Source organism: Phyllobates terribilis, unplaced genomic scaffold (assembly GCF_046119375.1).
Source record: "Phyllobates terribilis strain yellow unplaced genomic scaffold, ASM4611937v1 Scaffold_3__8_contigs__length_932513732, whole genome shotgun sequence".
In the NCBI taxonomy this organism is placed as follows: domain Eukaryota; kingdom Metazoa; phylum Chordata; class Amphibia; order Anura; family Dendrobatidae; genus Phyllobates; species Phyllobates terribilis.
This window is the reverse complement of record NW_027362763.1, coordinates 324350553-324375828: the sequence shown is the minus strand read 5'-3', so window position 1 is coordinate 324375828 and position 25276 is coordinate 324350553. Positions and strand designations below refer to the sequence as shown.

The 25276-nt window shown below is 46.1% G+C and overlaps 1 protein-coding gene across 4 annotated transcripts in view; it reads right to left on the bottom strand.

Moving 5' to 3' along the window:
* LOC141259324 (probable cation-transporting ATPase 13A5) overlaps window positions 1-25276 on the bottom strand; it is a 749831-nt gene that overhangs the window by 223883 nt on the left and 500672 nt on the right. For 3 of the 4 annotated variants that reach the window (XM_073675083.1, XM_073675085.1, XM_073675086.1), the window contains 4 exons: window positions 13621-13783; window positions 12827-12953; window positions 10660-10739; window positions 9001-9043 (listed from right to left, as the gene is read on the bottom strand). In XM_073675083.1, the coding sequence (XP_073531184.1) occupies window positions 9001-9043; window positions 10660-10739; window positions 12827-12953; window positions 13621-13783 (413 nt within the window). Of the gene's footprint in view, window positions 1-9000; window positions 9044-10659; window positions 10740-12826; window positions 12954-13619; window positions 13784-25276 lie in introns of all 4 variants that reach the window. The other variant, XM_073675084.1, reaches the window with a different exon arrangement.

Below are 25276 nucleotides of genomic sequence, written 5' to 3'. Positions count from 1 at the left end.
TCCACTGGACCTGAAACCAGGGAAGGCCGTGTGCGACAATGCTGCAAACTAGGGTGCGGCCCTTCGCCGGGGCAATGTCACACACGTGCCATGTATGGCTCACGTGTTGAACCTGGTTGTCCAGCAATTTTTAGCCCACTATCCCGGACTAGATGGCCTTCTGCAGAGGGCACAGTCGCTGTGTGCTCACTTCCGCCGTTCGCATCCCGCAGCTCAGCGACTTACATCTCTACAGAAGTCGTTGGGCCTTCCACTTCACCGGCTAAAATGCGATGTGCCTACCCGGTGGAATTCAACTCTGCACATGTTGCAGCGACTGTGGCAGCACCGACAAGCCCTGGTGCAATACGTTCTGACGTATAGCCTGGGCCAACGAGATCCAGAGGTGGGGCAAATCACGCTGGAGGAGTGGTCTCAGATCAGGGACCTATGCACCCTTCTGCACAGTTTTGAAATGGCGACGAAGATGTTTAGTGCTGACGATGCCATTATCAGCATGACTATTCCGGTGATTTACATGCTGGAGCACATGTTAAACAGAATTCGGAGTCAGCTGGTGGCACAAGAGGAGGTGGAGGAAGTAGAGGAGGAGGAGTTGTATGCGGAAGGGCTAACATCTGCAAGGTCCAGACGGTCGGCAGCACCAAGGCGGCAGGCATGTGAGGGTGGGGGAGATGGTTTTACCAGGGCGCATGGTAGCAGCCAAACTAGTGAGGAAGGTGCAGGAGCCCAGGAAGAAGTGGAGGACGAACTGATGGAAGACTCATCAGATGAAGGAGACCTTGATCACATTTCTGCTGTGCGAGGTTGGAGGGAGAGGACAGAGGAAGGAAGCATGATTGTTACCTCGCCACCAACACAACAGGGACTTGGTGCTCCTGGATGCGCAAGACACATGAGTGCCTTCTTGCTGCACTACCTGCAACATGACCCTCGAATTGTGAGTATTAGAAATAATCCTGACTACTGGGTTGCCACACTGTTAGATCCTCGGTACAAAAGTAAATTTGCAGAAATTATTCCTGCCATAGAAAGGGATGCACTCATGCAGGAGTATCAGCAGAGACTGTTGCAGAATCTTACATGTGCTTTTCCACAAAACACCAGTGGTGCACGTAGTGAATCTCACAGTTCCAACTTGCCAACCGTGGGACCGTCGAGTGTTCAGCACTCAAACCGTAACAGAAACACAGTATCTGCTGGTAACATCAATTTTGCGGAATCATTTCACCACTTTTTTAGCCCATCCTTTGCAAGGCCACAGGAGACAAGAAGTCTGACACATAGTCAACGCCTAGAGACGATGGTACAGGAGTATCTCCAAGTAAACATTGAAGCCATGACTGTGTCACTGGACCCTTGCTCTTTTTGGGCTTCCAATCTGGATAAATGGCTGGAGCTAGCCACTGACGCCTTGGAGATCTTGTCATGCCCCGCAGCCATCGTTCTGTCTGAGCGTGTGTTCAGCGCTGCTGGTGGTGAGCTGACAGATAAGCGCATGCGGCTCTCCACTGATAATGTAGACAGACTCACGTTCATAAAGATGAACAAATCATGGATACGAAATGACTTTTCTACCCCTGTGTCATCCTGGGGGGAGTAAAAGCTTGATGATTGGTTAAAATCACCTCACCAACCGTTTTAAGCTTTCAAATTACTAATCATGTTTATCTGTATCTTGGCTGGAAAATAATTTGGGCTTTGTAGCAGTGTGCAGCACTGATTCTAATAGGCCATCTATACTAAGCTCCACCAGATTTAAAATTACTAATCATGTTTATCAGTATCTTGGCTGGAAAATAATTTGGGCTTTGTAGCAGTGTGCAGTACTGATTCTATTAGGCCATCTATACTAAGCTCCATCAGATTTAAAATTAATAATAATTTTTAGCTGCATCTAGCCCGGAAAATAATTTTGGGTCTCCGAGATACGCAAGACACATAAGTGCCTTCTTGCTGCACTACCTGCAACATGACCCTCAGATTGTCAGAATTCGAAGTAATCCTGACTACTGGGTTGCCACACTCTTAGATCCCCCACACTCTTCAATCAACCTTTTCATTTTAATAAAGACCAAGAAAATGGTCATTTTTGAAATTATAAGCATTAGCAGGTTATTAGAAACTGAAATCAAACAGTTTTCAACTCAAAACTTTATTCTAGGTGATGTTACATTTGCACATAGGACCCCTTGTTCGAAAGGAGCTTCTGAACTCTCTCGTCCATTGAATTTGTCAGGTTTTGGATGGTTTCTGCTTCAATTGTTTTGCATGAGGACAGAATACCCTCCCAGAGCTGTTGCTTAGATGTGAACTGCCTCCCGCCATCATAGACACTCCTTTTGATGATGCTCCAGAGGTTCTGAATGGGGTAGAGGTCAGGGGAGCATGGGGGTCACAGCATAAGGTTGTCCCCTTTTATGCCCATATCAGCCAGAGATGCAGATGTGTTATGTGCAGCATGAGACGGTGCATTATCATGCATAAAAATGATCTTGCTGTGGAATACACGGTTCTTCTTCTTGAACCATGGCAGGAAGTGCTGTTTGAGAAACTCCACATACATTATGGAGTTCATCTTTACCCCTTCAGGGATCCTAAAGGGGCAGACAATCTCTCTCCCCATGATTCCAGCCCAAAACATTACCCCACCTCCTCCTTGTTGGCGCTATAGCCGTGTTTGCGTGTGGTGTCCATCAACCAGCCATCCTCCACTCCATCCATCTGGACCATCGAGCGTTGCACGGCACTCATCCGTGAACAAAACAGTTTTGAAATCAGTCTTCATGTAATGTTTGGCCCACTGGAGCCGTTTCTGCTTGTGTGAAGTGGATAGAGGAGGTCGACAGGATGGCGTACGCACAGCTGCAAACCTCTGAAGGACCCTGCATCTTGTTGATCGGGGGACGTTGGAGGCACCAGCAGCTTCAAAAACTTGTCTGCTGCTATGACAAGGCTTTTTTGCCGCTGCTCTTTTAACCTGACGTAATTGCCTGTAGGAAAGAGTCCTCAATTTGCCCTTATCAGCACGCACACGTGTGTACTGTGAATCAGCTACATACTTCTTGATTGCCAAAACACTTCATCCTGATCATCGCACAATGTTGATTGAAGTCATGCTTTGACCTAAACACTCCACAATTTGTTGCTTCTCAGCAGCCGACACATCCTTTTTCTTTCCCATTTTGGCAGAAAATGTAGGCTGCTTAATAATGTGGGACAGCCTTCTTAAGTAGTCTTGCCTTTCATTGGACACACCTGCCAAACTAATTAGCACAGGTGTCTGCAATTGCTTACAGTGATATAAAGAGCCCTGACACACATCACCATCAATGAGTTTAACTGACAAACAAACAAATTCTTCCCTTATCACTCCTAAACACTTTTTGCATAATAATTTGGAACACAGTGTACATGTGCTTTTCCACAAAACACCAGTGGTTCACGTAGTGAATCTTACAGTTCTAACTTGCCAACCGTGGTCTGTATGGAGTTGTTCAATAAAGGGCCCAAAATTAAGATAACATAGACGGGAGAGGTCTCTATGAATAGGAATTCCTAAGTATTTGATACCCTGTGAGGGCCAGGCAAAGGGAAAGTTGGACTGGATGGAATCCTGTATGGATTTTGGGAGGGAGACATCGAGGGCCTCAGACTTCGCTGCATTGATTTTAAAATTTGACCATGTAACAAAGTGATCTATTTCAGCCATAACAGCAGGGATGGATATATGTGATTGAGTGATATATACTAGGACATCATCAGCAAATAGAGAGCACTTGTATTCGGTGCCTCCCACCTCAATCCACCTAATATTGGGGTTATGGCGAATTGATGAGAGCAGGTGCTCCGTCACTAGGATGTATAAGAGAGGGGACAGAGGACATCCCTGCCTTGTCCCATTGGTGATTATGAAAGGTGATGAAAATGTTCTGACGCGCCCCCTGGGCCTTGGGACACCCGGAGCCGGACCCTTTTTGGTGGATGCTGGTGGTTGTAGTCTCCGTGGCGGCGACCCGGTTCCGTGGCTCAGGGCGGTCAAACCAGTGGCGGAACTATTTATGTGGTTTTGATGTTTAAATATCCGACTACGCCACCCGTGGATTGCGGTCAGAGTGAACCGCCGCTGCAGGGCAGACCGCTGAGGCTGGTGTTGTGGGTGCAGCAGAGCGTAGCATAACTCCCCACGGGAGGAGTATAGCCTCAGGGCAGTGTATGCGGAGGATGGGGGTAATGGTGCAGGGCAGCAGCAGTAACGACACGGAGTCAGTGATGCAGTCCAGGGCCTTTACTCACAGTTCTTATTATCCAGACCACGTCTGCAGGTAACGACTGCCCACGTCGTATTGTGCTTACCAGGTGGGGGGCTCAGACAACTCCCAGATAACTTTGGAGCGCTTCACAGGACCCCCATTGTGTGTCCTTTGTCTGGTCTTTCTTACCAACGCTTCTGTCCGGCTGCCTCGGGCCTCCTCTTGGTAAACTTGGCGCCAGTTTCCCTGACCCTATGTGGTGCCTTCCTAGCGGGTGTAGCGAGGGGCTGCGCCAAATAAAATGTCACAGCCTCCGGTTTCTAGCTGAGGGTCATTTCCCGCCTCCACTAGTTTCGGGGACCGGTCTCCCCCTTTGGCCTGACCCCTCCACGCAGGTGGATTCGGGCGTGCAGTGGCGACTCGCCCGTCCGCACCCCTGGGATCCCTTCGTTCCTCGTTCCTGGAGCCTTCTCCGCTCCTCTTTCTTCCTTGTCCCCCTTCCAGGCCTGGGCCTCTGTTACTAGGCCCGCCTCCGGAGCAGAGCTCATGCAGAGCCCCTGCTCCCTGTCACTTCTGCTCAGACTTCTCTGCACTGAACTAAGATGGTGCCCACCTTTTATACTTCCTTCTCAATGCACCCAGGAACTGCTTCCTCCCTGCTCCTGCACTACAGGGTTCCCCTTCCTCAGTGTTCCCTCCCCCCACTCCAGCCAGGGACAGGGACTGTCGTGCCCATCTCCGAGGCATATTGGTCGCCCTGCCCCACGGCAATGTGTTGTAATGCATGCAGGTGTCGGGGTCCTGATCCACACTCCATCCTTACCTGAAATTGAGATATCACACCTCTGGGTGAGGTGCAATACCTCTGTAGCAACCAAGCCCTCGGGGTGCTACGGTTCCACTTATCTTCAGCCTAGGCGATGTATTGCGATACAGGGCCATGATTTTGGCTTTAAAAGGGTCTCCTAGACCCCTACCCCAAGCTTTTTAAGAGAATAATATATGGCGTGCCAGGAGACTCTATGGAATGCTTTCTCAGCATCCAACGAGAGTATCTAATTACAAATTTTTAACTGCATCTAGCCAAGGAAATACTTTGTGCCTAGTAGCAGTGTCTGCTAGTCAGCAGATTATCCCAGCTGTTAAGCAAGCTACACCACCTGTAGTTTGGACACTTAATTTTTTCAAAGGAAATGCTTCGGGACCCCGGGATACTCAGTGAAGAACATCAGGAGGCACCCCAAGGCATAGGGGCTGGGACTGGCGGTAGGACGCCTTGCGGTGGACCGCCGAGCTCGATCCTTAAAAAAGCTTTTTAACTGCAGCAGCTTTAGTGGACGCTACTGGAGCTGGAATTACGCGGCTGCTGGCATGAGACTTGCCCTCCAATAGATCCTTGTAAAAGGATTTAAAGTGTATTCATTCAAATTAGAGAGACAATTTAAATTAAAAAGCTTAGACCTGCCTCCACCACAGGGGGCTCGCTCGACCCACCAGCGGACAGGCACCAGTATTGGGAGAGGGGGGCTGGCCGTCAGGGTCCACCGCGGCTCTGGCACAAACCCGGCGACACGGAGGTGGCACGGGCAGGAACGGACTGGACGTGTCGGCTTCTCACTTTTTGGATTTTAGAAGGGCATGACATGCCTATATCTGTGTCTCCCCCTCCTTTTACTCCTCCACCTCTTTTCTTTTCGCATGACTATATGTACTTGTCACTTTTCCATGTGTTAGTTGTGTCTTCTGAGCAGTTTGTCAGCTTTTGGACACCTTTGAAGGTGTTTTCTATGTGTTTCTATGTGTTTTTGTTTGCCTGCCATTGGTTTTAACGGTGTTCAATGGTGTTCGACGAACAGTTCGACGAACAGTTTGGCGAACACAAGGGTGTTCGACGAACCGAACCGAACTCGTACACTACGGGGGTGGCTCAACACTAGCCACAAGGCAAAAATGATAACTAAATGCACAGCATAACATACCAACACTAGTGCTTCATCAATGATCTAACTATCTATATCAGCAGCTAAAGGTTGAATCAAGACCCGTGCAACTGTGTTTTCTGATCTAGCATCTTCCACAAAGGAGGAATGCCTGCGTTATCCACTTTACTTGCATTCCATTAGGAGGATGTGGTCAAAATGACTTTGATCAAAGTTTACAAAGTTCCCGTACATATACAGAGTAATTTCCTAATGATGCATGAAAAACGCTGCTCAAGACCACGCGGTTTTACGCATTTTTGACGTGTTTTTGATGCATTTTTTTAAGCATTTTTTGAAGCGTTTTTATACATCAATGAATGCTTTTTGGAGCTAAATAAAGTTATTTGATGAGACATTGCTTAAACCCTTCGATTACCATCAAAACTGGGGTGAGTATATTGGTTAATTTAAATTATTAAAGAATGTGTCTGTTGTATTTCAATTAAATTGTTTACTCTGTGTCTGTGTGTTTATTTAATTCTTTACTTTAATTAGGTTTGTTCATGAAAAGGTCTGATTGACACCTTGTCATGACCAAATAAAAGAGCTAGGTGTCAGCTGATTCCATTCGCCCACTCTCATTAGCATTTCTATTCATGTAATTTATGCTGCTGCTGTGAGCTGCTATTTTTAGCCTGGGAAGGTGCCATTTGCAAACATGGTCCCTGGCTATTATAACAGCTCATAGCTGGCTCCTTAGCCTCTATGTCCCCCCAATCAGCACTCAGTGGTGCTTTGGATGCTGTGTATTTTTGTTGTGTCCAAAACACGCTGTTCTAATGCCGCACTTTTTTTGTCGGTACATGTGAATGCATCATAGATAATGACACTTCAATCAGTCAAAATGTGCAGCGAAATCTAGCGTGTCTGCTACAGAAATTGACATGCTGTGTGGTGAGTATGGTTATGTGGCCATGGTCAGGAAATGCTGCAGGTTTGAAGCTGCGTGTTTCTACAGTGTCAAACCCTCGGCATTCAGATGGTACAGTATAGTGGATAGGATCTCTAGAAATCCCATGTCCACTATGTGTGCATCAGAGGCTGAAAATTATCTGCGGACACTAACATGCGGCTTTTCTATCAGGTCCGCAGCATGTCAAATTCTCTTGCGGAGTCGCTAGTCTCCACAACAGAAATTTGACCCCTAGAATGTATAGAATGCAGTAAATCCACATGGTTCAGTGAACACATGTGGATTTACCTGCATTCAATAGAATGCAATGTTTTGGACGCAGCAAAAAATATGCGTCCAAAGCACTGCTACGTCCCGATCGTGGACACAGAGCCCAAAATGTAAAAAAATGGCATGAGCTCCCACGTCATTTTTATAACCAGCAGAGGGAAAGCCGACTGCTGGGGGCTGATATTAGTAGCCGGGGAAGTGGCCATTAGCCAACAATATCAGCCCACAGCTGTTTGTTTAGACTTAACTGGTTAGATTACAGGGGAAACCCAGAAAAAAATTGACGTGGGGTCCTCCTATAAAATCTAACCGAAAAGGCTAAACTAGACAGCTGCGGGCTGATATTAATAGCCAGGGAAGGGGCCATGGATACTAACCCCCTCCACGGCTATTAATTTCACCCCTCAGCAGTCGATAAGATGCACCAAATCTGGCGCTTACCCTCCGATCTTTCCACTGCCCTCTTCGGTGGCGCATGGGGTAATGAGGTTGGGGTTCACGTCAGCCTTGTATTGGTGGCTGACTTGTTGCCCAGGTTAGTAATGGAGTGCATATATAAGATGTCCCCTTTACTAACTGAGTATTAAAATGATCGCCGCCTTTTCAATAGAAACACGGCCAGAATAAAGTATTTTATTGAAATTAGTTCTACAATTTTTTTTATTACCTTCTCATTCCCCGAATCCCTCGAGCTCCTGAAGAAAACGTAAAAAAACAAACAACCATATACCTCACGTGTCCGCTGTGAACAACGTAGTCCACGATCACCACCAAAGAGTATCCCATGACGATCCGTGTCACTTCTACAGCAGTAACATCAGCAATCACTAATGTCACTGCTGTAGAAGACAGCAGTGTATACTGACAGGGGTGTAAAATCACCCCTGTCAGTATACATGCTGCTGCAGGAGGTCACTGGGGTTCAACCGCTGAAGATCAGCTGATCAGCCTCGGTGAGCTCTCTCCGCCATCACCCTGGGAACTTTCTTCTGAAGGTTCTTCTGCTGATCGCCCACATCACCGCAGGTCCTAGCAGCTCAGGGAGCATTGGATGACCGCCAGGGACCAGGAGGACACCGGGGGCCGCCGTACAGGCGAGTATAGAGGTTTTTTTTATTCTTTTTTACTTTTTTCTTTTTTTCACTGGGGGCATGCGGGCTGGGCAGAGCAGACTACTGCTCCTCCGAGCCATGCTGCTCTCGCTGTTATCAGAGGGAGCGGCAGTCGGATGAGAGGAGTAATAGTCCTCCTCTCGCGACCAGGGTACCACATGCAGCGCATTTCCGGTGGGAATTTGCGCCCATTGGCTTTAATTGAAACCCAGCAAATCTGCAAATATAGATATTATACCTTCGGGTTTGCAGCGGTTCAGTGCAAGTCAATGGGCACAAATTTGCGGCAGAAACTGCCAAACAATGGCCATGCTGTGTTTTTTTTTCCGCAATGGTAATCCGGAGTGAAAATGTCAGTATGTCTATGGCATGTGGGAAAAAAATGGAGGTGCTCTCAATACTGTGTGCCGATATATAATATGCCGATATATCACAATAAATTTGTGTTTTATCGTCTTACATTTCCTTACCCCACAATCATTGGCTCCATCTCCACACATCCCAACAAAATAGCTACAACAAAAAATTAAGGTCAGTTAGTTGCTTATATAATACATAATATATTTATACTCCCCAATATTGAAATTGCAACACCGAGAAAGAAAAGTCCGGAAATTATAGAAATCTCAGGATAGATAGACATATTAAAGGGGTTGTCCAGGACTATTTTATTTATTTTTTACTATGGGTCTAAAAACTAACATAGCAGGTAATTGCTAACTACCTGCCTGTTCTACCCAGTAATTCTGCTCAAGATCAACAGAGCAGCTCTTCCTCTTCCTGGCTGATCAGTCGATGGAGTGTGACTGCCTACGTCATGCTAATTGACAGCCGCTCGTTTCTGAGTCTGCAAAGACTGGGTGTAACAGGCAGGTAGTTAGCAACTACTGTACCTGCCTGATATTTCTTAGGCCCATAGTAAAAACAGTTAAATAATCCTGGATAACCCCTTTAAAGAATTGCAAATGATGAAAAAATGAAACATTATTTTTAAAACATTTAGCATTTAGTATTGAGTATAAGCACCCCTGCGCAAAAATACATGCACTCATGCTATTAATGAGGTTATTGGTTGCCTGAGGAATGTTCTGCCATGCTGAATGAATTTAGGCACTCAAATCAACAAGATCAGATCAAGGTTTCTCCAAAGTATCCCAGGGCCGTTTTTCAATATAACAATGCCAGGCATATTGCCTGTGCTACTGTGAGTAGTCAGCATGGCCTAAACGTGCTACCATGGCAAGCAGCATCTTCAAACTCATCTTCCATGAAGCACCTCTAGGACATCATTAGTCATCAATTGCAAAGGGAGTTGCCAGAAGCGGATTTTAATGATTTGTGTGTCCAAGTGCATTCAGCATGGCAGAACGTTCCTCAGACAATCATTAAGGCTATGTGCCCACAATGCAGAATTGAAGGAAAAAATTTCCGCAGCGTTTCTGCATGTCCTTGGCAGTAAAAACGCTTGCATATTTTACACGCGTTTTTTAAACATTTTTGCAGCGTTTTTACATGAGGATTTGACTTGCATTTTTCAAATGCATTGTGACCTCAAACCCGCCTGTATAAACGCCCAAATAATGGACATGCTGCAGATTTTTCCGCAAGGAAAATCCACTGCGGAAAATTCCGCAGAATGTGCACAGAACATGCAGATTTTTCATTGGGGACCATGGGGCACGGATTACCAAGCGTTTTTAAAGCGTTTACGCTGCCGAAATTCCGCATCAAAAACGCTTGAAAAACGCATAGTGGGCACACAGCCTAACAACCTGAATGATAGCATGCTAAGGTATGTAAGTGCATATATGTCTGTTTGTGGTGCTCATACTTAATATTGAATGAATTGAGGTGTATTGAAAATTTTGTTTCCTTTTTTTCATTTTTTAACATGTCTATTGATCCTGTAATTTCCATAATACCACGACTTTTCCTTTTTGGTGTTGCAATTTCAATGTTGAAGATTCTAAGTGTATATTAATGATACATAATTTGTAAGTCTGAAAAAGTCATCCAGTTCAGCCTTTTTCCCCTGCAATGATAATCCACAGGATGGCAAAAATCTTCATTTCCTCAATGTATATTTTAAATTGGGCACAGTTTTATTAAAAGGAATGTTTCAAACTTACTCTAATTTTTGAAGCTCTTCAATAAGACTCGACTTTTGCCTTGGAGTCATTCTTGCGAAAATGGTTCCATTTAATAGTACCTTAAAACAACAATATTAAATCTTAAGCTTTATAAAACCCCATGCTTTATACATATGCAGTATAGTTAAAAATAACCCTACAAAGTGTCCACTTATCTGAATACAACAACAGAGGTGCAATGTATGGGACACCATCTTTCCAATGGTCTTAGGGATTTTCTTCCCTATTGAAAACCATTTTACTGAAAAATATATCAACTTCTATACATATAAAAATAAAGTGCACAAAATGATTGAAGAAACTGAATTTCTAGTTTTACAAATAAATCATCAATTGGGTATCTCAATATAAAGTCTGACATTAAGGGTATGTTCACACGACCAATTTCTCCACGTCCGAGAAAAACGGTCCAGTTATTCGGTTCAGCGTTTGATCAGAGTTTGATCGCAGAATTATCAGTTTTTCTTGGACGTAAAGAGAGAAAAAAATCTTCTCCTTCACCATTCTGTCAGGTCCAATTTGTTTTCACAGACCCATTTGCATTTCCGATTTTAAGACAACACTTAGATCAAAATTGGACTTCTTCAATTTTTTCCATGGGCTACATCGACTACATCTGAATGACAAAATCAGATATGTGTACAACCCCATAGAATATCATGAAATCCAAGGATAGCACTCGTACAGGAAAACTGTTCGTGTGCACAAGCCGTAATGTAGAAGGGATAGCATAATGTTTATTAAAGCAGATATATCAGGGACTCAGTCTGGTCTCTTTAAATTCCCTATAAAAGTGGTATGGTTTTAGGAAACAAATTACGAATTTATTGGTGCAATGTTAATAAGACTTTGGGCAGGTGCACACGACCGTAGAACCTCTCATTCGAAAGAAACGGGTCAATCATGCAAATGACATTCTGGTCAAACTCTGATCAGAATTTGATCCGAGAGTCAGCATTGTGTGATCCGATTTTCTCGGATGAGAGAATCAGAACACACTGTGAGGAAAATCAGGAGAACAAAATTTCTCCATCTTCTCTATTGTGCCAGTGTGTGCACTGCCCTCAGATGTCATTCCAGTGTAGTCCAATGTTTCCCATACACTCATTGACTTGCATGGTCAAGTGTGATCCGATAATCAGATGAAACTCGAACACGCTGCAATTTTTTCCTAGGATAGGCTTGGTCTGAGGAAAAAGTCAGACATGTGCATGGCCCCACAGAATAATATTGGTCTGAGAGTGATTCGATGTTTTGTCGGACTACACTTGGATGGAAAATACGGTGGTGTAAGCAAGCCCTTAAGATGTCTAATTCCAATTAAACCAGAACACTGATAAAGGGAATATGTTAGTAGGATCAACTTTCTTAAGCCGTCTATATTGGCATGCAGTTCATAGGAATCTAAACAAAATTACATCTTGATATCTACAATCTGATGTCTTATTCCAGAGAAATCCATGTTTTTCTGATATATAAATGACCTCGTCCAGGCTATGGGGAGGATGCTGCCTGGAAGATAACTCTGCCTCCATAGTTTATTTTAAATAAAAGGGGGAGTTACCAGAGTGAGACAAGTAACTGACACAGGACAGGAGAAATTAACTTTGTCTTTTTGTAAACACATTATTTGCAGCTCCCTTAGCTCTGCTGTATTGTATCAATATTGCTATCTGTGAGAGGGAAGTTGAAGCTGAGAGAAACCTGCAGATGTGTCAGGTATAATCACACACAGCTCTGCAGTGACATCAGGGGAGAAGAGAACGACCACCACATATCACACTGGTATCTCCCCCTTCATGTAAAATAATCTCTGGAGGCAGAGTCATCTTCCAGGCAGCCTCCTCCCCATAGCCTGGAAGAGGTCATTTATATAAAGTGATAAAAGATGATTTCTCCACAATAAGGCATCTGATATGAGGCATACAGGCAGGACTTTTTTTCAGCAGTCTATAATCTGTATTCCAATATAATTAGTTTAGATAGGTCAAATGTGATGACAGATTCCCTTTAAAAAGAGAATGGAACCACTCCACTGCCTGAAGATCAGACCCTCCTGAACCAGACAATGCACTTTTCATGAATTAAACATATTTAAAAAAAATATAAGTAAATGTGAAGACAAAACTATATTTTCCCCACTTACCTTTGGCAGCAAATTGGAAAAATATTGAGCTAAAACCTGATAGGACTTTCCATTCATTGCAAAGTGAAAGTTTCCGAGGGTTGTGGGATTATTAATCCATCCTTCACTAACATTAATTTGTGACTCCAAAAAAGAGAAAAAATAGATTATAAATATCTAAAAACGTTTTACATTTTTTGTTATAATAATGTAACATGTTTTTTTAAAAAAACTTTTAAATAACTGTTTTATGTCACCATATTCGAAAAGACTTACCTTTTTCTGTTGATGGGAATGTATGCGGACTTGTTTTTTGTGGTAGGAGCTTTATGTATTTCTATTTGTACTACTTTGGGGGACTTTTTTTTTTTTTTTCTAAATGAGTTAAACTGATGCGATCAGATCTAGCTGTGGTTGCATCAGTTATGGGTATGTGCTGACTTAAAACAACCCTCATAAATTCAGATTTGGGTCCCTAAATTATGCAAATTCAAAATCATTTAAAAAAATAAATAAAACATGGAGCAACTCTGGAATTCATGTCAATTGGTATTTAGTTATAATTTCCCCTGACTTCTACTTTGATTATTGAAGGGAAGTGATATGAAATAAACTTTTCAGACTGTAAATATGTATTTTCCTAATTGCTTCAGATTGCATGGACATCAATTTTTTGCCAATATATGTAATAGCTCAATCCTTATACTGTAGCATAAATGCAATTTTGCATATTAGATTGTACATACCCTACTTTGATTTAATATATTCAGTTCTATTATTAAAGTTTTTTTTTTAATTCTGTAATATAACATACCTTTAAATAGATTCCACTTCCTTGACTTTCAGTCAAAGAATGCCAAGTAACTGAAGCAGGTAAATCTTTCTCAGGTTCACAGGCCACCAACATAATTATGTTGCTGTTGGAGGGAATCATTCCTGATTTTTTACCAACGGTCACAGCTGTCTGAAGGTTATCGCCTAAAAAAATACAAGACTATAGAAAGTCCAAGGTAAAGGACGATAATGCTACCGAGTACTTAAATGTTAAATATAAAGCTTCAAGATGGAGCAGCAGTACCCTTATTGTACATCTCTCCATTTATACCACTTTCTTCTCTATGACATTGGCACTGTGTACTAAAAAAATGTGTTGCATTTGGACTTTAGATACAGTGATATCTATGTGCTTTCTTATAGGAACATGCTGAACAGATTGAAATCTAAATAGAGGTAGACGCAATTACAATTACAATTGGCCTGTAGATGCAGTGACCACGGCTGTGGATGTAGTTCTACTGCCTATGGAAAGTTGAAGACAATGGCAACTTCCTGATAAGGAACTGGGATTTAGGGTATGGTCATATGCCCATGGATCCTCTCATCCAAGAAAATCGGGTTGATTGTTCTAATGACACTCTGATCAATCTCTGATCAACGTTTGATCCGAGTCTCAGCATAGAGTGATACAATTCAAACAGACCTGAATGGGTGAGTGGCATCCGATTTCACAGTGAAATTGCAGAATACTAAGATTTTTTTCACTGACAGATTTTGTCAGTGAAAAAATGTATGCATCAGCACTGCCTGATTAAATAATATTGGTCGAAGTGTTATACTATAAAAAATTCGATACCACTCGTCTGATGTATACTATGATGTGAGCGAGTCTTTAGAAGAAGTCTAAAGCACAAATGGCTGAGCTTAATAAGGGAAAGATGTAACACTGGTTCATAAACGTGTAACAGCACAGCAAAAAGTGAATTATCATTTAACCCCTTCCCCCCACGAGCCTGTTTTCACCTTCCTGACCAGGCCAAATTTTACAATTCTGACCAGTGTCACTTTATGTCGTAATAACTCTGAAGCGCTTCAATGTATACAGTGATTCTGAGATTATTTTTTCATGACACATTGTACTTTATGTTAGGCTATGTGCCCACGATGCAGAAATGCTCAGGATTTTTTCCTGAGCGTTTCTGCATTTCCCTGGCAGAAAAAACGCATGTGGATTGTACATGCATTTTTCCTGCCAGGGACATGCGGATGTGAAGCGTTCTTCACATGCATTTCCGCATGTGGGTTGACAAGCGCTTTCCAAGCGATTTTAGCATCAAGCATGCAAACGGCATGGTTTTATATAGTGTGACCGTAAAGAATGGTAAAAAATAAAAAAATAAATCTATACTTACCTTCCGATGGCCTCCAGAGTCTTTATTCGCTCCGTCCTGGCTTGCCAGCAGCTCGCAGTACACTACACTGAAGGACCTGCCGTCACATGACTATGATGTCAGCGGAGGTCCTTCAGTCCACCGCGATCTGCCGGCAAGCGAAGACAAGCGCACCTAGCGCCATCAGAAGGTAAATATAATATTTATTTTTTATTTTATTCTTTTTTTTACAGGTTCTATAGTACCCGTGTCTGGAGGAGAGTCTCCTGTCCTCCAGACCCGGGTACCATCCGCACATGGAAACGTTTGGATTCCGCATGTACATATCCAGTGATGCGGAATCCAAGTGTTCCAAAGAAAGTCAATGGCGGTGAAAACGCAGCGCTTCCGCAAAATAATTGGTAGTGCTGCGTTTTTTTCCGCAATGATAACCCGCAGGGGAAATTTCCGCAGCATGTGCACAGCACATGCGAATTATCAATGGGGAACATGGAAGACCTTCTGCGATGCATTTTTTAAGCGATTCTGCAGCGTTTTTGCCGCTGCGGAAACGCTTAAAAAACACATCGTGGGCACACAGTCTAAGTGGTAAATTTATATTGAAATGTTTTGCATTTATTTGTGAAAATATCAGAATGTTGGTGAAAATTTTGCAATTTTCACACTTTTAATTTGTATGCCCTTTAACCAGATAGTTATATTACACAAAATAGTTAATAATTAACATTTACCACATGTCTACTTTAAATCAGCATATTTTTTTTTTAAATAAGAAACTTAGAAGGGTTAAAAGTTTATCATCAATATTTCATTTTTTCCAACAAACTTTACAAAAACAATTTTTTAGGGACCACATCACATTTGAAGTGACCTTGAGAGGCCTATATGACAAAAAATACAGTCACCATTTTAAAATCTTACTAATCCTTCAGATGCTTCACAGGAATTAATGCAATGTGGAAGGAAAAAATAAAAATTTTACTTTTTCCCACAAAAATGGCTTTAGCCCCAAATTTTGCACTTTCGCAAGGTAACAGGAGAAAATGAACAGTACAATTTGTTTTGAAAATTTTCCTGAGTACACTGATACCACGTATGTGGTCAAAACTACTTTTGAGGCACGGTACAAACCTCAGAAGGGAAGAAGCACCATATTAGAGTTCAGATTTTGCTGGAATGCTTTGCAGGTGCATGTCATATTGTCAGAGCCCCTGAGGTACCAGAACAGCAGTAACACCCATAAGTGACTCCATTTTACAAATTACACCCCCCAATAAATTCATCTAGGGGTGCAGGGAGCATGTTGACACCACATGTGCCTCACATTAATTCATATCATTGGGCGTTGAAGAAATAATAATTACATTTTCACAACTAAAATGTTATTTTAGCTCCAAGTTTTACATTTTTATAAGGGCTTGTAGGAAAAAATGGTCCACGTAGTTTGGTGTGCAATTTCTCCTGAGTGCACCAATTGGGATATACTTTTTAGGCACAGTGAAAAGCTCAGAAGGGAAGGAGCACCATATCATACTGCAGATTTTACTGATATGATTTTCAGGTGCCATGACCAACTGGGAGAGCCCCTGAGGTGCCAGAACAGCAGAACCCCCTATAAGTAACCCAATTTACAAACTATACCTCTCAATGAGTTCATCTAGAGATGCAGTGATCATATTGACAGCACGGGTGTGTCACAGAATTTTATTCCATTGGGCATTGAAGAAAAAATAATTACATTTTTGCCACAAAAATGATGTTTTAGCCCAAAATTTTACATTTTCACACATCAGAATGGGTAAAAATTGCACCAATATTTGTCACACAATTTCTGCTGAATGTGGCAATACTTGAGTGAACATATAAATCCTTTAAAACCAATAATTTTAGTAGATTTCTAAAAAAACCACCAATACCACTGTGTTTTAAAATGAGATAAAGCTAACCATAAATGGTATATAACACATCCCAAAAGAGGATTATTAATTAGTAGTGTTGAGCGAGCACTAAAATGCTCGGGTGCTCGAAGCTCGGGCCGAGCTCACTGTGATACTTGGGTGCTCGACCCGAGCAACGAGCCCAATGTTAGTCTATGGGAGACCCGAACATTTTTGCGGCGGCTCCCCCGGCAGTCTGTAGAAAGCCTAAAAAGTGCCCAAAACGATAGTGACAGTGCTCAAATGACATGGGGACAGCATGGGGATCGCCCCTGGAAGCATTTCTGACTCCCAGGTCACTGCTGTCAACAACGTGGTCAGAGGTATTAAGCCACTTTTACAGGCTCACAATAAAACGTTCAAAAACGAAAGTGAAAGTGCTTTCCTGTGAAATATGTTAACCCCTTAACGATCATTGTTCTTTCTGTTTTTGTGTTTTCCTTTTTTGCTCCCCTTCTTTCCAGAGCCAGAACTTTTTTAATTTTCGTTCAATATGGGCATGTGAGGGCTTATTTTTTGCGGGACGAGTTGTACTTTTAAACACCATCACTGGTTTTACCATATCTTGTGCTGGAAAATGGGAAAAAAATTCCAAGTGCAGTGAAACTGCAAAAAAAATGCAATTCCACAGTTGTTTTTTGGGTCCTTTTTTTACCACGTTCACAGATTGCTAAATCTGACCTGCCATCATTATTTTCCAGGTCGTTACGAGTTCATAGACACCAAACATGTATAGGTTCTTTTTTATTTAAGTGGTGAAAAAAAAATCCAAAGCTTGCTAAAAAAACAAAAAAAAATGACGCCATTTTCCGAGACCCTTAGCTTCTCCATTTTTCGGGATCTGGGGCCAGGTGAGGGCTTATTTTTTGCATGCCGGGCTGACGTTTTTATTGATACCATTTTGGGGTAGATCCGATGTTTTGATCGCCCGTTATAGCATTTTATTGCAAAGTTGTAGCGACCAAAAAAACTTAATTCTGGCGTTTAAAATTTTTTTCTCGTTACGCCGTTTACTGATTGTATTAATTCTTCTTTTACATTGATAGATCGGGCGATTCTGAACGCGGCGATACCAAATAAGTGTATGTGTTTTTTTTTTTATATATATATATATTTTATTTTGAATGGGGCGAAAGGGGGGTGACTTAAACTTTTATATATTTTTTATTTTTTTTATTTTTTTAAAAACTTTTTTTTTACACTTTCTGCTTGCTTCTATAGTCTCCAGAGGAGACTAGAAGCAGCAGTTGTCTGATTGTTTCTACTGCATACAAGCGATGAGCAGATCGCTTGTATGCAGGAGAAATGCTCACTTGCTATGAGCGCTGACCACTAGGTGGCGCTCATAGCAATTGAGACATGACAACCACAGGCGTCTGCTGCAGACCTTGAGTTGTCATGCCCACCCATTGGTGACCCGCGATCACGTGACGGGGTCACTGATGGGCGGGGCTTAGGACTCCCGGAAGCGCGAGTTAAATGCCACTGACAGAGATTTAACATGTTAACAGCCGCGGGTGGATTGCGATTCCAATAATCAGCTGACATGTGCTCGCTTCAGTGCGGGCTCACCGCCGGAGCCCCCGCTGAACCGGCCTTCCCGACCTGATGCGTACTATTACTGACCAGGTCGGAAAGGGGTTAAGGAACATCCTTTCCAGGGTAAAGACTTGTGTATAAGGTAAAATAAATAACCAAAAACAAAAATACTCCTCCACACCTTGGGCTATGTTCACAAGTAGCATTTTTTATGTGTTTTTGCACGTTTGTATTGCTTTCAACCATGACAAATGCATTCACCGGGAAATGTAATTGTAACCTACCTGGCGGCGTCCTTGCATGGTGGTCCATCTCCCACTGTGCAAGAGCGCGCACTTGATCTCCAGTCCAGAATGTCTCTCTGGCTTCCCTCCATGCTGTCTGTTTGTGTCTGTTTCTGCTGCTTAAGGGCGGCGCCCGATCACTTCCTGCTTTTTGTACCTGCTGTGGGTCACACCCCTTGTGCATCCTCAGCCTATTGCTGTCTGTCACCTGGTATATAGCTCAGCTGCTCCCATCTATCCCTGCCTGAGCATAGTGTTTCATTCAGTGTGTGCTTTCACTCTGAAGGTGCCAGGTCCCGTTCTTTGTCTCCTGTCTTGGGGTATCAGTTCCCGTGTCTGAACTGAGTCCTGTCTATGTCTCCTGCCTTGCGGTATCAGTTCCCGTGTCTGAACTGAGTCCTGTCTATGTCTCCTGCCTTGTGGTATCAGTTCCCGTGTCTGAACTGAGTCCTGTCTGTGTACTCTTGCCTGCTGCCTTTCCTGGAGGCTGTATTTCCAGTCCTGTCTGAACATGCTCCTAGCCTGTTCCTCCCGCCTTCTAGGGGCCGATTACCTAGATCCGTTCCTGTATCTTGTCTGTCCTGTCTGAACACGCTCCTTGCCTGTTCGTCCCGCCTCTCTGGGGGCCGATTACCCAGACCTGCTCCTGTATCTTGTCTGTCCTGTCTGAACACGCTCCTTGCCTGTTCGTCCCGCCTCTCTGGGGGGCCGTATTCCCAGACCCGCTCCTGTGTCCCGCTCCTGTGTCGGTCTCGTCCGTACACTCAGTTCCAGTCTGTACTCTCTCCTATCTTTCATCTGTCTTTTCTCTATGTCTGTTCCTTTCCTTTTTCTGCAGAGTCTGAACTCGTACCTAACTCCTGCCTGTTGTCTCTGTACTCCCGTTTGTGAGTTTGTGGTCCACTCGCTACTTCACTGCAAGTACCCTGTGGGTGTCTGGCTCTGCCTTTCCCTTCCTGTCTGTTCCGTGTGAACAGAGCCCTGTCCCCCTACTCAGCCTTGCCTGCTCTGACTCCCTTGCTCACCGCTCCGGCGGTTCTAGCCTGCTCTGACTCCTTTGCTCACCGCTCCGGCGGTTGTAGCCTGCTCTGACTCCTTTGCTCACCGCTCCGGCGGTTCTAGCCTGCTCTGACTCCTTTGCTCGCTGCTCCGGCAGCCTTGCTCCGCTCTGACCCTTTTGCTCGCTGCTCCGGCAGTCTCGCTCCACTCTTGCTCACCGCTCCAGGCGGCCTCGTCCTGCTTTACTCTTGCTCACTGCTCCAGCAGTCTCGCTCAGCTCTGATCCTTTGTTCACCGCTCCTGGCGGCCTTGTCCTGCTCTACTCTTGCTCACCGCTCCAGGCGGCCTTGTCCTGCCCTGTTCTCGCTCACCTCTCTGGGCGGCCTCACTCTGCTGTGTTTGTCCGCCACATCTGTGGTTCTGTTCCTGAGTCCCAGTGTGTACTGGGTCCTATCCCGCCAGTGTCCCTACCTGCTAGTGCCTCCCTGTCTGCACTCTAGCTGTGCTTGCCTGTACCCCTCTGCCTGTATTGTTCCTGAGTCCCAGTGTGTACTGGGTCCTATCCCGCCTGTGTTCCTACCTGCTAGTGCCTCCCTGTCTGCACTCTAGCTGTGCTTGCCTGTACACCCCTGCCTGCATACCCGCGTGCCTGCATACCAGTCGTGCCTGCCTATACCCACCAGTCTGTGTGCCAGCCTACAAGTCTGTTCCTGTATTCCCCTGTGTGGGTCAACAGCCGTGTCCGGGGTCTGTCCTGGAGTAGCACCTGGTCCCTCTGCTCGGTTCCTCCTTGGTGCACTGGCGTCGTATGCCGTCGTGCGACCCTGGTCGGTTCGGGTGAATACCTAGTTAAGCCCCTCCAGGCATTCACTCTCCGGCACGGTCCAGTGGAATCACTACAATCACACGCACACGCCGCTCAGCCCGGGCGTGTGCATAACAGCATGCTCAGGCCATGGTTCCCGTTGAGCCCCACGGCCTTCGCTCTCTGAGAAGTTTTCCAGCGAATACATGCTTTAAAATAAATAAATAAATTTTTTTTTTTTCCTTAGCTGAGTTCCAGGCAATTACGCACCGTCCAGATGGATCTATCAACTCTCGTTTCTGCGGATCCGCCACGTTACTATGGGGATCCAAGACAGTGTCGTGCATTTGTGGAGCAATGCATGCTACACTTTAAGGCCTACCCTCTCTATTTTCCTTCCGATTGGGCTAAAGTGGCCTTTATGATTGACTACCTAGCGGGTGATGCCTTGAAATGGGTCACCCCCCTATGGGAAGCATGGGATCCTGTCGTCCTTGACCTGCAGGCCTTCCTGGTGGCCTTTCGTATGGTCTTCGAGGACCCTAACCCTGAAGCCCCTGCTGAAGCTTCACTTCCCAATATCCCGGAGCAGCCCCGACGGGTAATGTGTGTGGGTAGCGCAATAGTCCTCCAGCCCAATGAGACTACTGCCCACCCAGAATCCTCACAGGGTGACTACGCTTTCCGGAATACTTCTCCCAACCTCAAGAGGCAGTCCAGACGTGCTAGACGTAGAGGCAAGCCGTCACGCCAGGGTCTGTCCTCCCTGAGACCTCCTGACCCCAACCTTGAAGTCCCTACTGAAGCTTCATCTCCCTGTATCCCGGAGAAGCCCCAACGGGTAATGTGCGTGGGTAGTGCACCAGTTCTCCTGCCCGAAGAGACTTCTGCCCATCCAGACTCCACACAGGAGAACTTCCTGCACCCGGCATCAGATGCTTCACCCACTTTAACCGGTGTGCATGTCCAAGGATGCTCCAAAGCTGTGGTTACCTCAGAGTCTGTGCACCTCTACTACCTGGTGGAGGACCCCCTGTTGCCTCCTGAATCCTCCGGGATACCACTCGATGACAAATGGAGAGAGACTTCTCTACACCCGGTACTCGATAATTTGTCCGCTTCGTCCTGTGAGCCTGACAATGGGTACCCCAAAGTGGTAGTTACCCCCGAGTCTCTACACCCCTCCGACCAGGCGGAGGACCTCCAGTTGTCTCCTGAACCCTTCGGGGTGCTACCTGGTAGCGAAAGGACAGAGACTCTCCTATACTCTGTACCTGATACCTCGCTCGCTTCGTCCAGTGAGTCCAACCTAGTGTACTCCGAAGCAGAGGTTACTCCCGAGTCTCTACACCCCTCCGACCAGGCGGAGGACCTCCAGTTGTCTCCAGAACCCTTCGGGGTGCTACCTGGTAGCGAAAGGACAGAGACTCTCCTATACTCTGTACCTGATACCTCGCTCGCTTCGTCCACTGAGTCCAACCTAGTGTACTCCGAAGCAGTGGTTACTCCCGAGTCTCTACACCCCTCCGACCAGGCGGAGGACCTCCAGTTGTCTCCAGAACCCTTCTGGGTGCCACCTGGTGGTGAATGGACAGAGACTTTCCTATATCCTAGATCTGATACCTCGCTTGCTTCGTCCAGTGAGTCCGACCTAGTGTACTCTGAAGCAGAGGTTACCTGTGAGTCTCTACACCCCTCTGACCAGGCGGAGGACCGCCAGTTGTCTCCAGAACCCTTCGGGGTGCCACCTGGTGGTGAATGGACAGAGACTTTCCTATACTCGGTACCCGATACCTCGCCTGCTTCGTCCAGTGAGTCCGACCTAGTGTACTCTGAAGCAGATGTTTTCTCTGAGCCTCTGCACTCTTCTGACCCGGCGGAGGACCTCCAGTTGTTTCCTGAATCCTCCGGGGTACCACCAGATAACAAAGAGGCAGTGACTTTTCCTCATTATGTACCTGATAACCTGTCTATTTCTTCCTGTGAGCTTGACAAGATGTACCTCGAAGCAGAGATTACCCCCAAGTCTCTGTCCTCCTCCAACCCGGTGAAGGACTTCCAGTTGTCTCCTGTACCCTCTGGGGTGCCACCTGAAAATATGTGGAGAGAGACTTCCTTGTGTGCTGTTCCTGGTACTCCACCCGTTTCGTCTGTTGCTGAGGATGGCTGGATAGGAGGTAGCATCCTAGCTAACCAGATGAGATCAGTTTTTCCTGTGGACAGTGGAAGTGATCTCCTTGAAGTGAACGACTGGTCCTCGAATTCCATGCGGAAGATTCTGGCAGGCCTGAAGAAGAGGGGGCGTAAGGGGGGGGGTACTGTAACATACCTGGCGGCGTCCTTGCATGGTGGTCCATCTCCCACTGTGCAAGAGCGCGCACTTGATCTCCAGTCCAGAATGTCTCTCTGGCTTCCCTCCATGCTGTCTGTTTGTGTCTGTTTCTGCTGCTTAAGGGCGGCGCCCGATCACTTCCTGCTTTTTGTACCTGCTGTGGGTCACACCCCTTGTGCATCCTCAGCCTATTGCTGTCTGTCACCTGGTATATAGCTCAGCTGCTCCCATCTATCCCTGCCTGAGCATAGTGTTTCATTCAGTGTGTGCTTTCACTCTGAAGGTGCCAGGTCCCGTTCTTTGTCTCCTGTCTTGCGGTATCAGTTCCCGTGTCTGAACTGAGTCCTGTCTATGTCTCCTGCCTTGCGGTATCAGTTCCCGTGTCTGAACTGAGTCCTGTCTATGTCTCCTGCCTTGCGGTATCAGTTCCCGTGTCTGAACTGAGTCCTGTCTGTGTACTCTTGCCTGCTGCCTTTCCTGGAGGCTGTATTTCCAGTCCTGTCTGAACATGCTCCTAGCCTGTTCCTCCCGCCTTCTAGGGGCCGATTACCTAGATCCGTTCCTGTATCTTGTCTGTCCTGTCTGAACACGCTCCTTGCCTGTTCGTCCCGCCTCTCTGGGGGCCGATTACCCAGACCTGCTCCTGTATCTTGTCTGTCCTGTCTGAACACGCTCCTTGCCTGTTCGTCCCGCCTCTCTGGGGGCCGTATTCCCAGACCCGCTCCTGTGTCCCGCTCCTGTGTCGGTCTCGTCCGTACACTCAGTTCCAGTCTGTACTCTCTCCTATCTTTCATCTGTCTTTTCTCTATGTCTGTTCCTTTCCTTTTTCTGCAGAGTCTGAACTCGTACCTAACTCCTGCCTGTTGTCTCTGTACTCCCGTTTGTGAGTTTGTGGTCCACTCGCTACTTCACTGCAAGTACCCTGTGGGTGTCTGGCTCTGCCTTTCCCTTCCTGTCTGTTCCGTGTGAACAGAGCCCTGTCCCCCCTACTCAGCCTTGCCTGCTCTGACTCCTTTGCTCACCGCTCCGGCGGTTCTAGCCTGCTCTGACTCCTTTGCTCACCGCTCCGGCGGTTCTAGCCTGCTCTGACTCCTTTGCTCACCGCTCCGGCGGTTCTAGCCTGCTCTGACTCCTTTGCTCATCGCTCCGGCGGTTCTAGCCTGCTCTGACTCCTTTGCTCACCGCTCCGGCGGTTCTAGTCTGCTCTGACTCCTTTGCTTACCGCTCCGGCGGTTCTAGCCTGCTCTGACTCCTTTGCTCGCTGCTCCGGCAGCCTTGCTCCGCTCTGACCCTTTTGCTCACTGCTCCGGCAGTCTCGCTCCACTCTTGCTCACCGCTCCAGGCGGCCTCGTCCTGCTTTACCCTTGCTCACTGCTCCAGCAGTCTCGCTCAGCTCTGATCCTTTGTTCACCGCTCCTGGCGGCCTTGTCCTGCTCTACTCTTGCTCACCGCTCCAGGCGGCCTTGTCCTGCCCTGTTCTCGCTCACCTCTCTGGGCGGCCTCACTCTGCTGTGTTTGTCCGCCACATCTGTGGTTCTGTTCCTGAGTCCCAGTGTGTACTGGGTCCTATCCCGCCAGTGTCCCTACCTGCTAGTGCCTCCCTGTCTGCACTCTAGCTGTGCTTGCCTGTACCCCTCTGCCTGTATTGTTCCTGAGTCCCAGTGTGTACTGGGTCCTATCCCGCCTGTGTTCCTACCTGCTAGTGCCTCCCTGTCTGCACTCTAGCTGTGCTTGCCTGTACCCCCCTGCCTGCATACCCGCCTGCCTGCATACCAGTCGTGCCTGCCTATACCCACCAGTCTGTGTGCCAGCCTACCAGTCTGTTCCTGTATTCCCCTGTGTGGGTCAACAGCCGTGTCCGGGGTCTGTCCTGGAGTAGCACCTGGTCCCTCTGCTCGGTTCCTCCTTGGTGCACTGGCGTCGTATGCCGTCGTGCGACCCTGGTCGGATCGGGTGAATACCTAGTTAAGCCCCTCCAGGCATTCACTCTCCGGCACGGTCCAGTGGAATCACTACAATCACACGCACACGCCGCTCAGCCCGGGCGTGTGCATAACAGTAATTTTAACATTTTACAACCTTATCTGGCCATGTGCTGTGTGACACATGCATACAGTGCTAAAAAGACATGGGAACAGCATGGGGAAGACCCCTGGAAGCATCTCTGACACCCAGGTCACTGCCTAAAAGTGTGCCCATCAGAAGTGATCCTTGCCGCATCAGAAGATGCAGACTTGCAACAATCCCTGTGCAAGTCCTTGTCCCAGGGCAGTGTTCAATTGTACCTCCCCCATAACTTGCAATACAAGCGCAAGTATGCAGCCTGCCACCCACCCACCCCCAGGCTGCAATACCATACTGCTAGCTTGCTTGCACTTGAAATTGGGCCTTTTAGGCATGTGGAGGT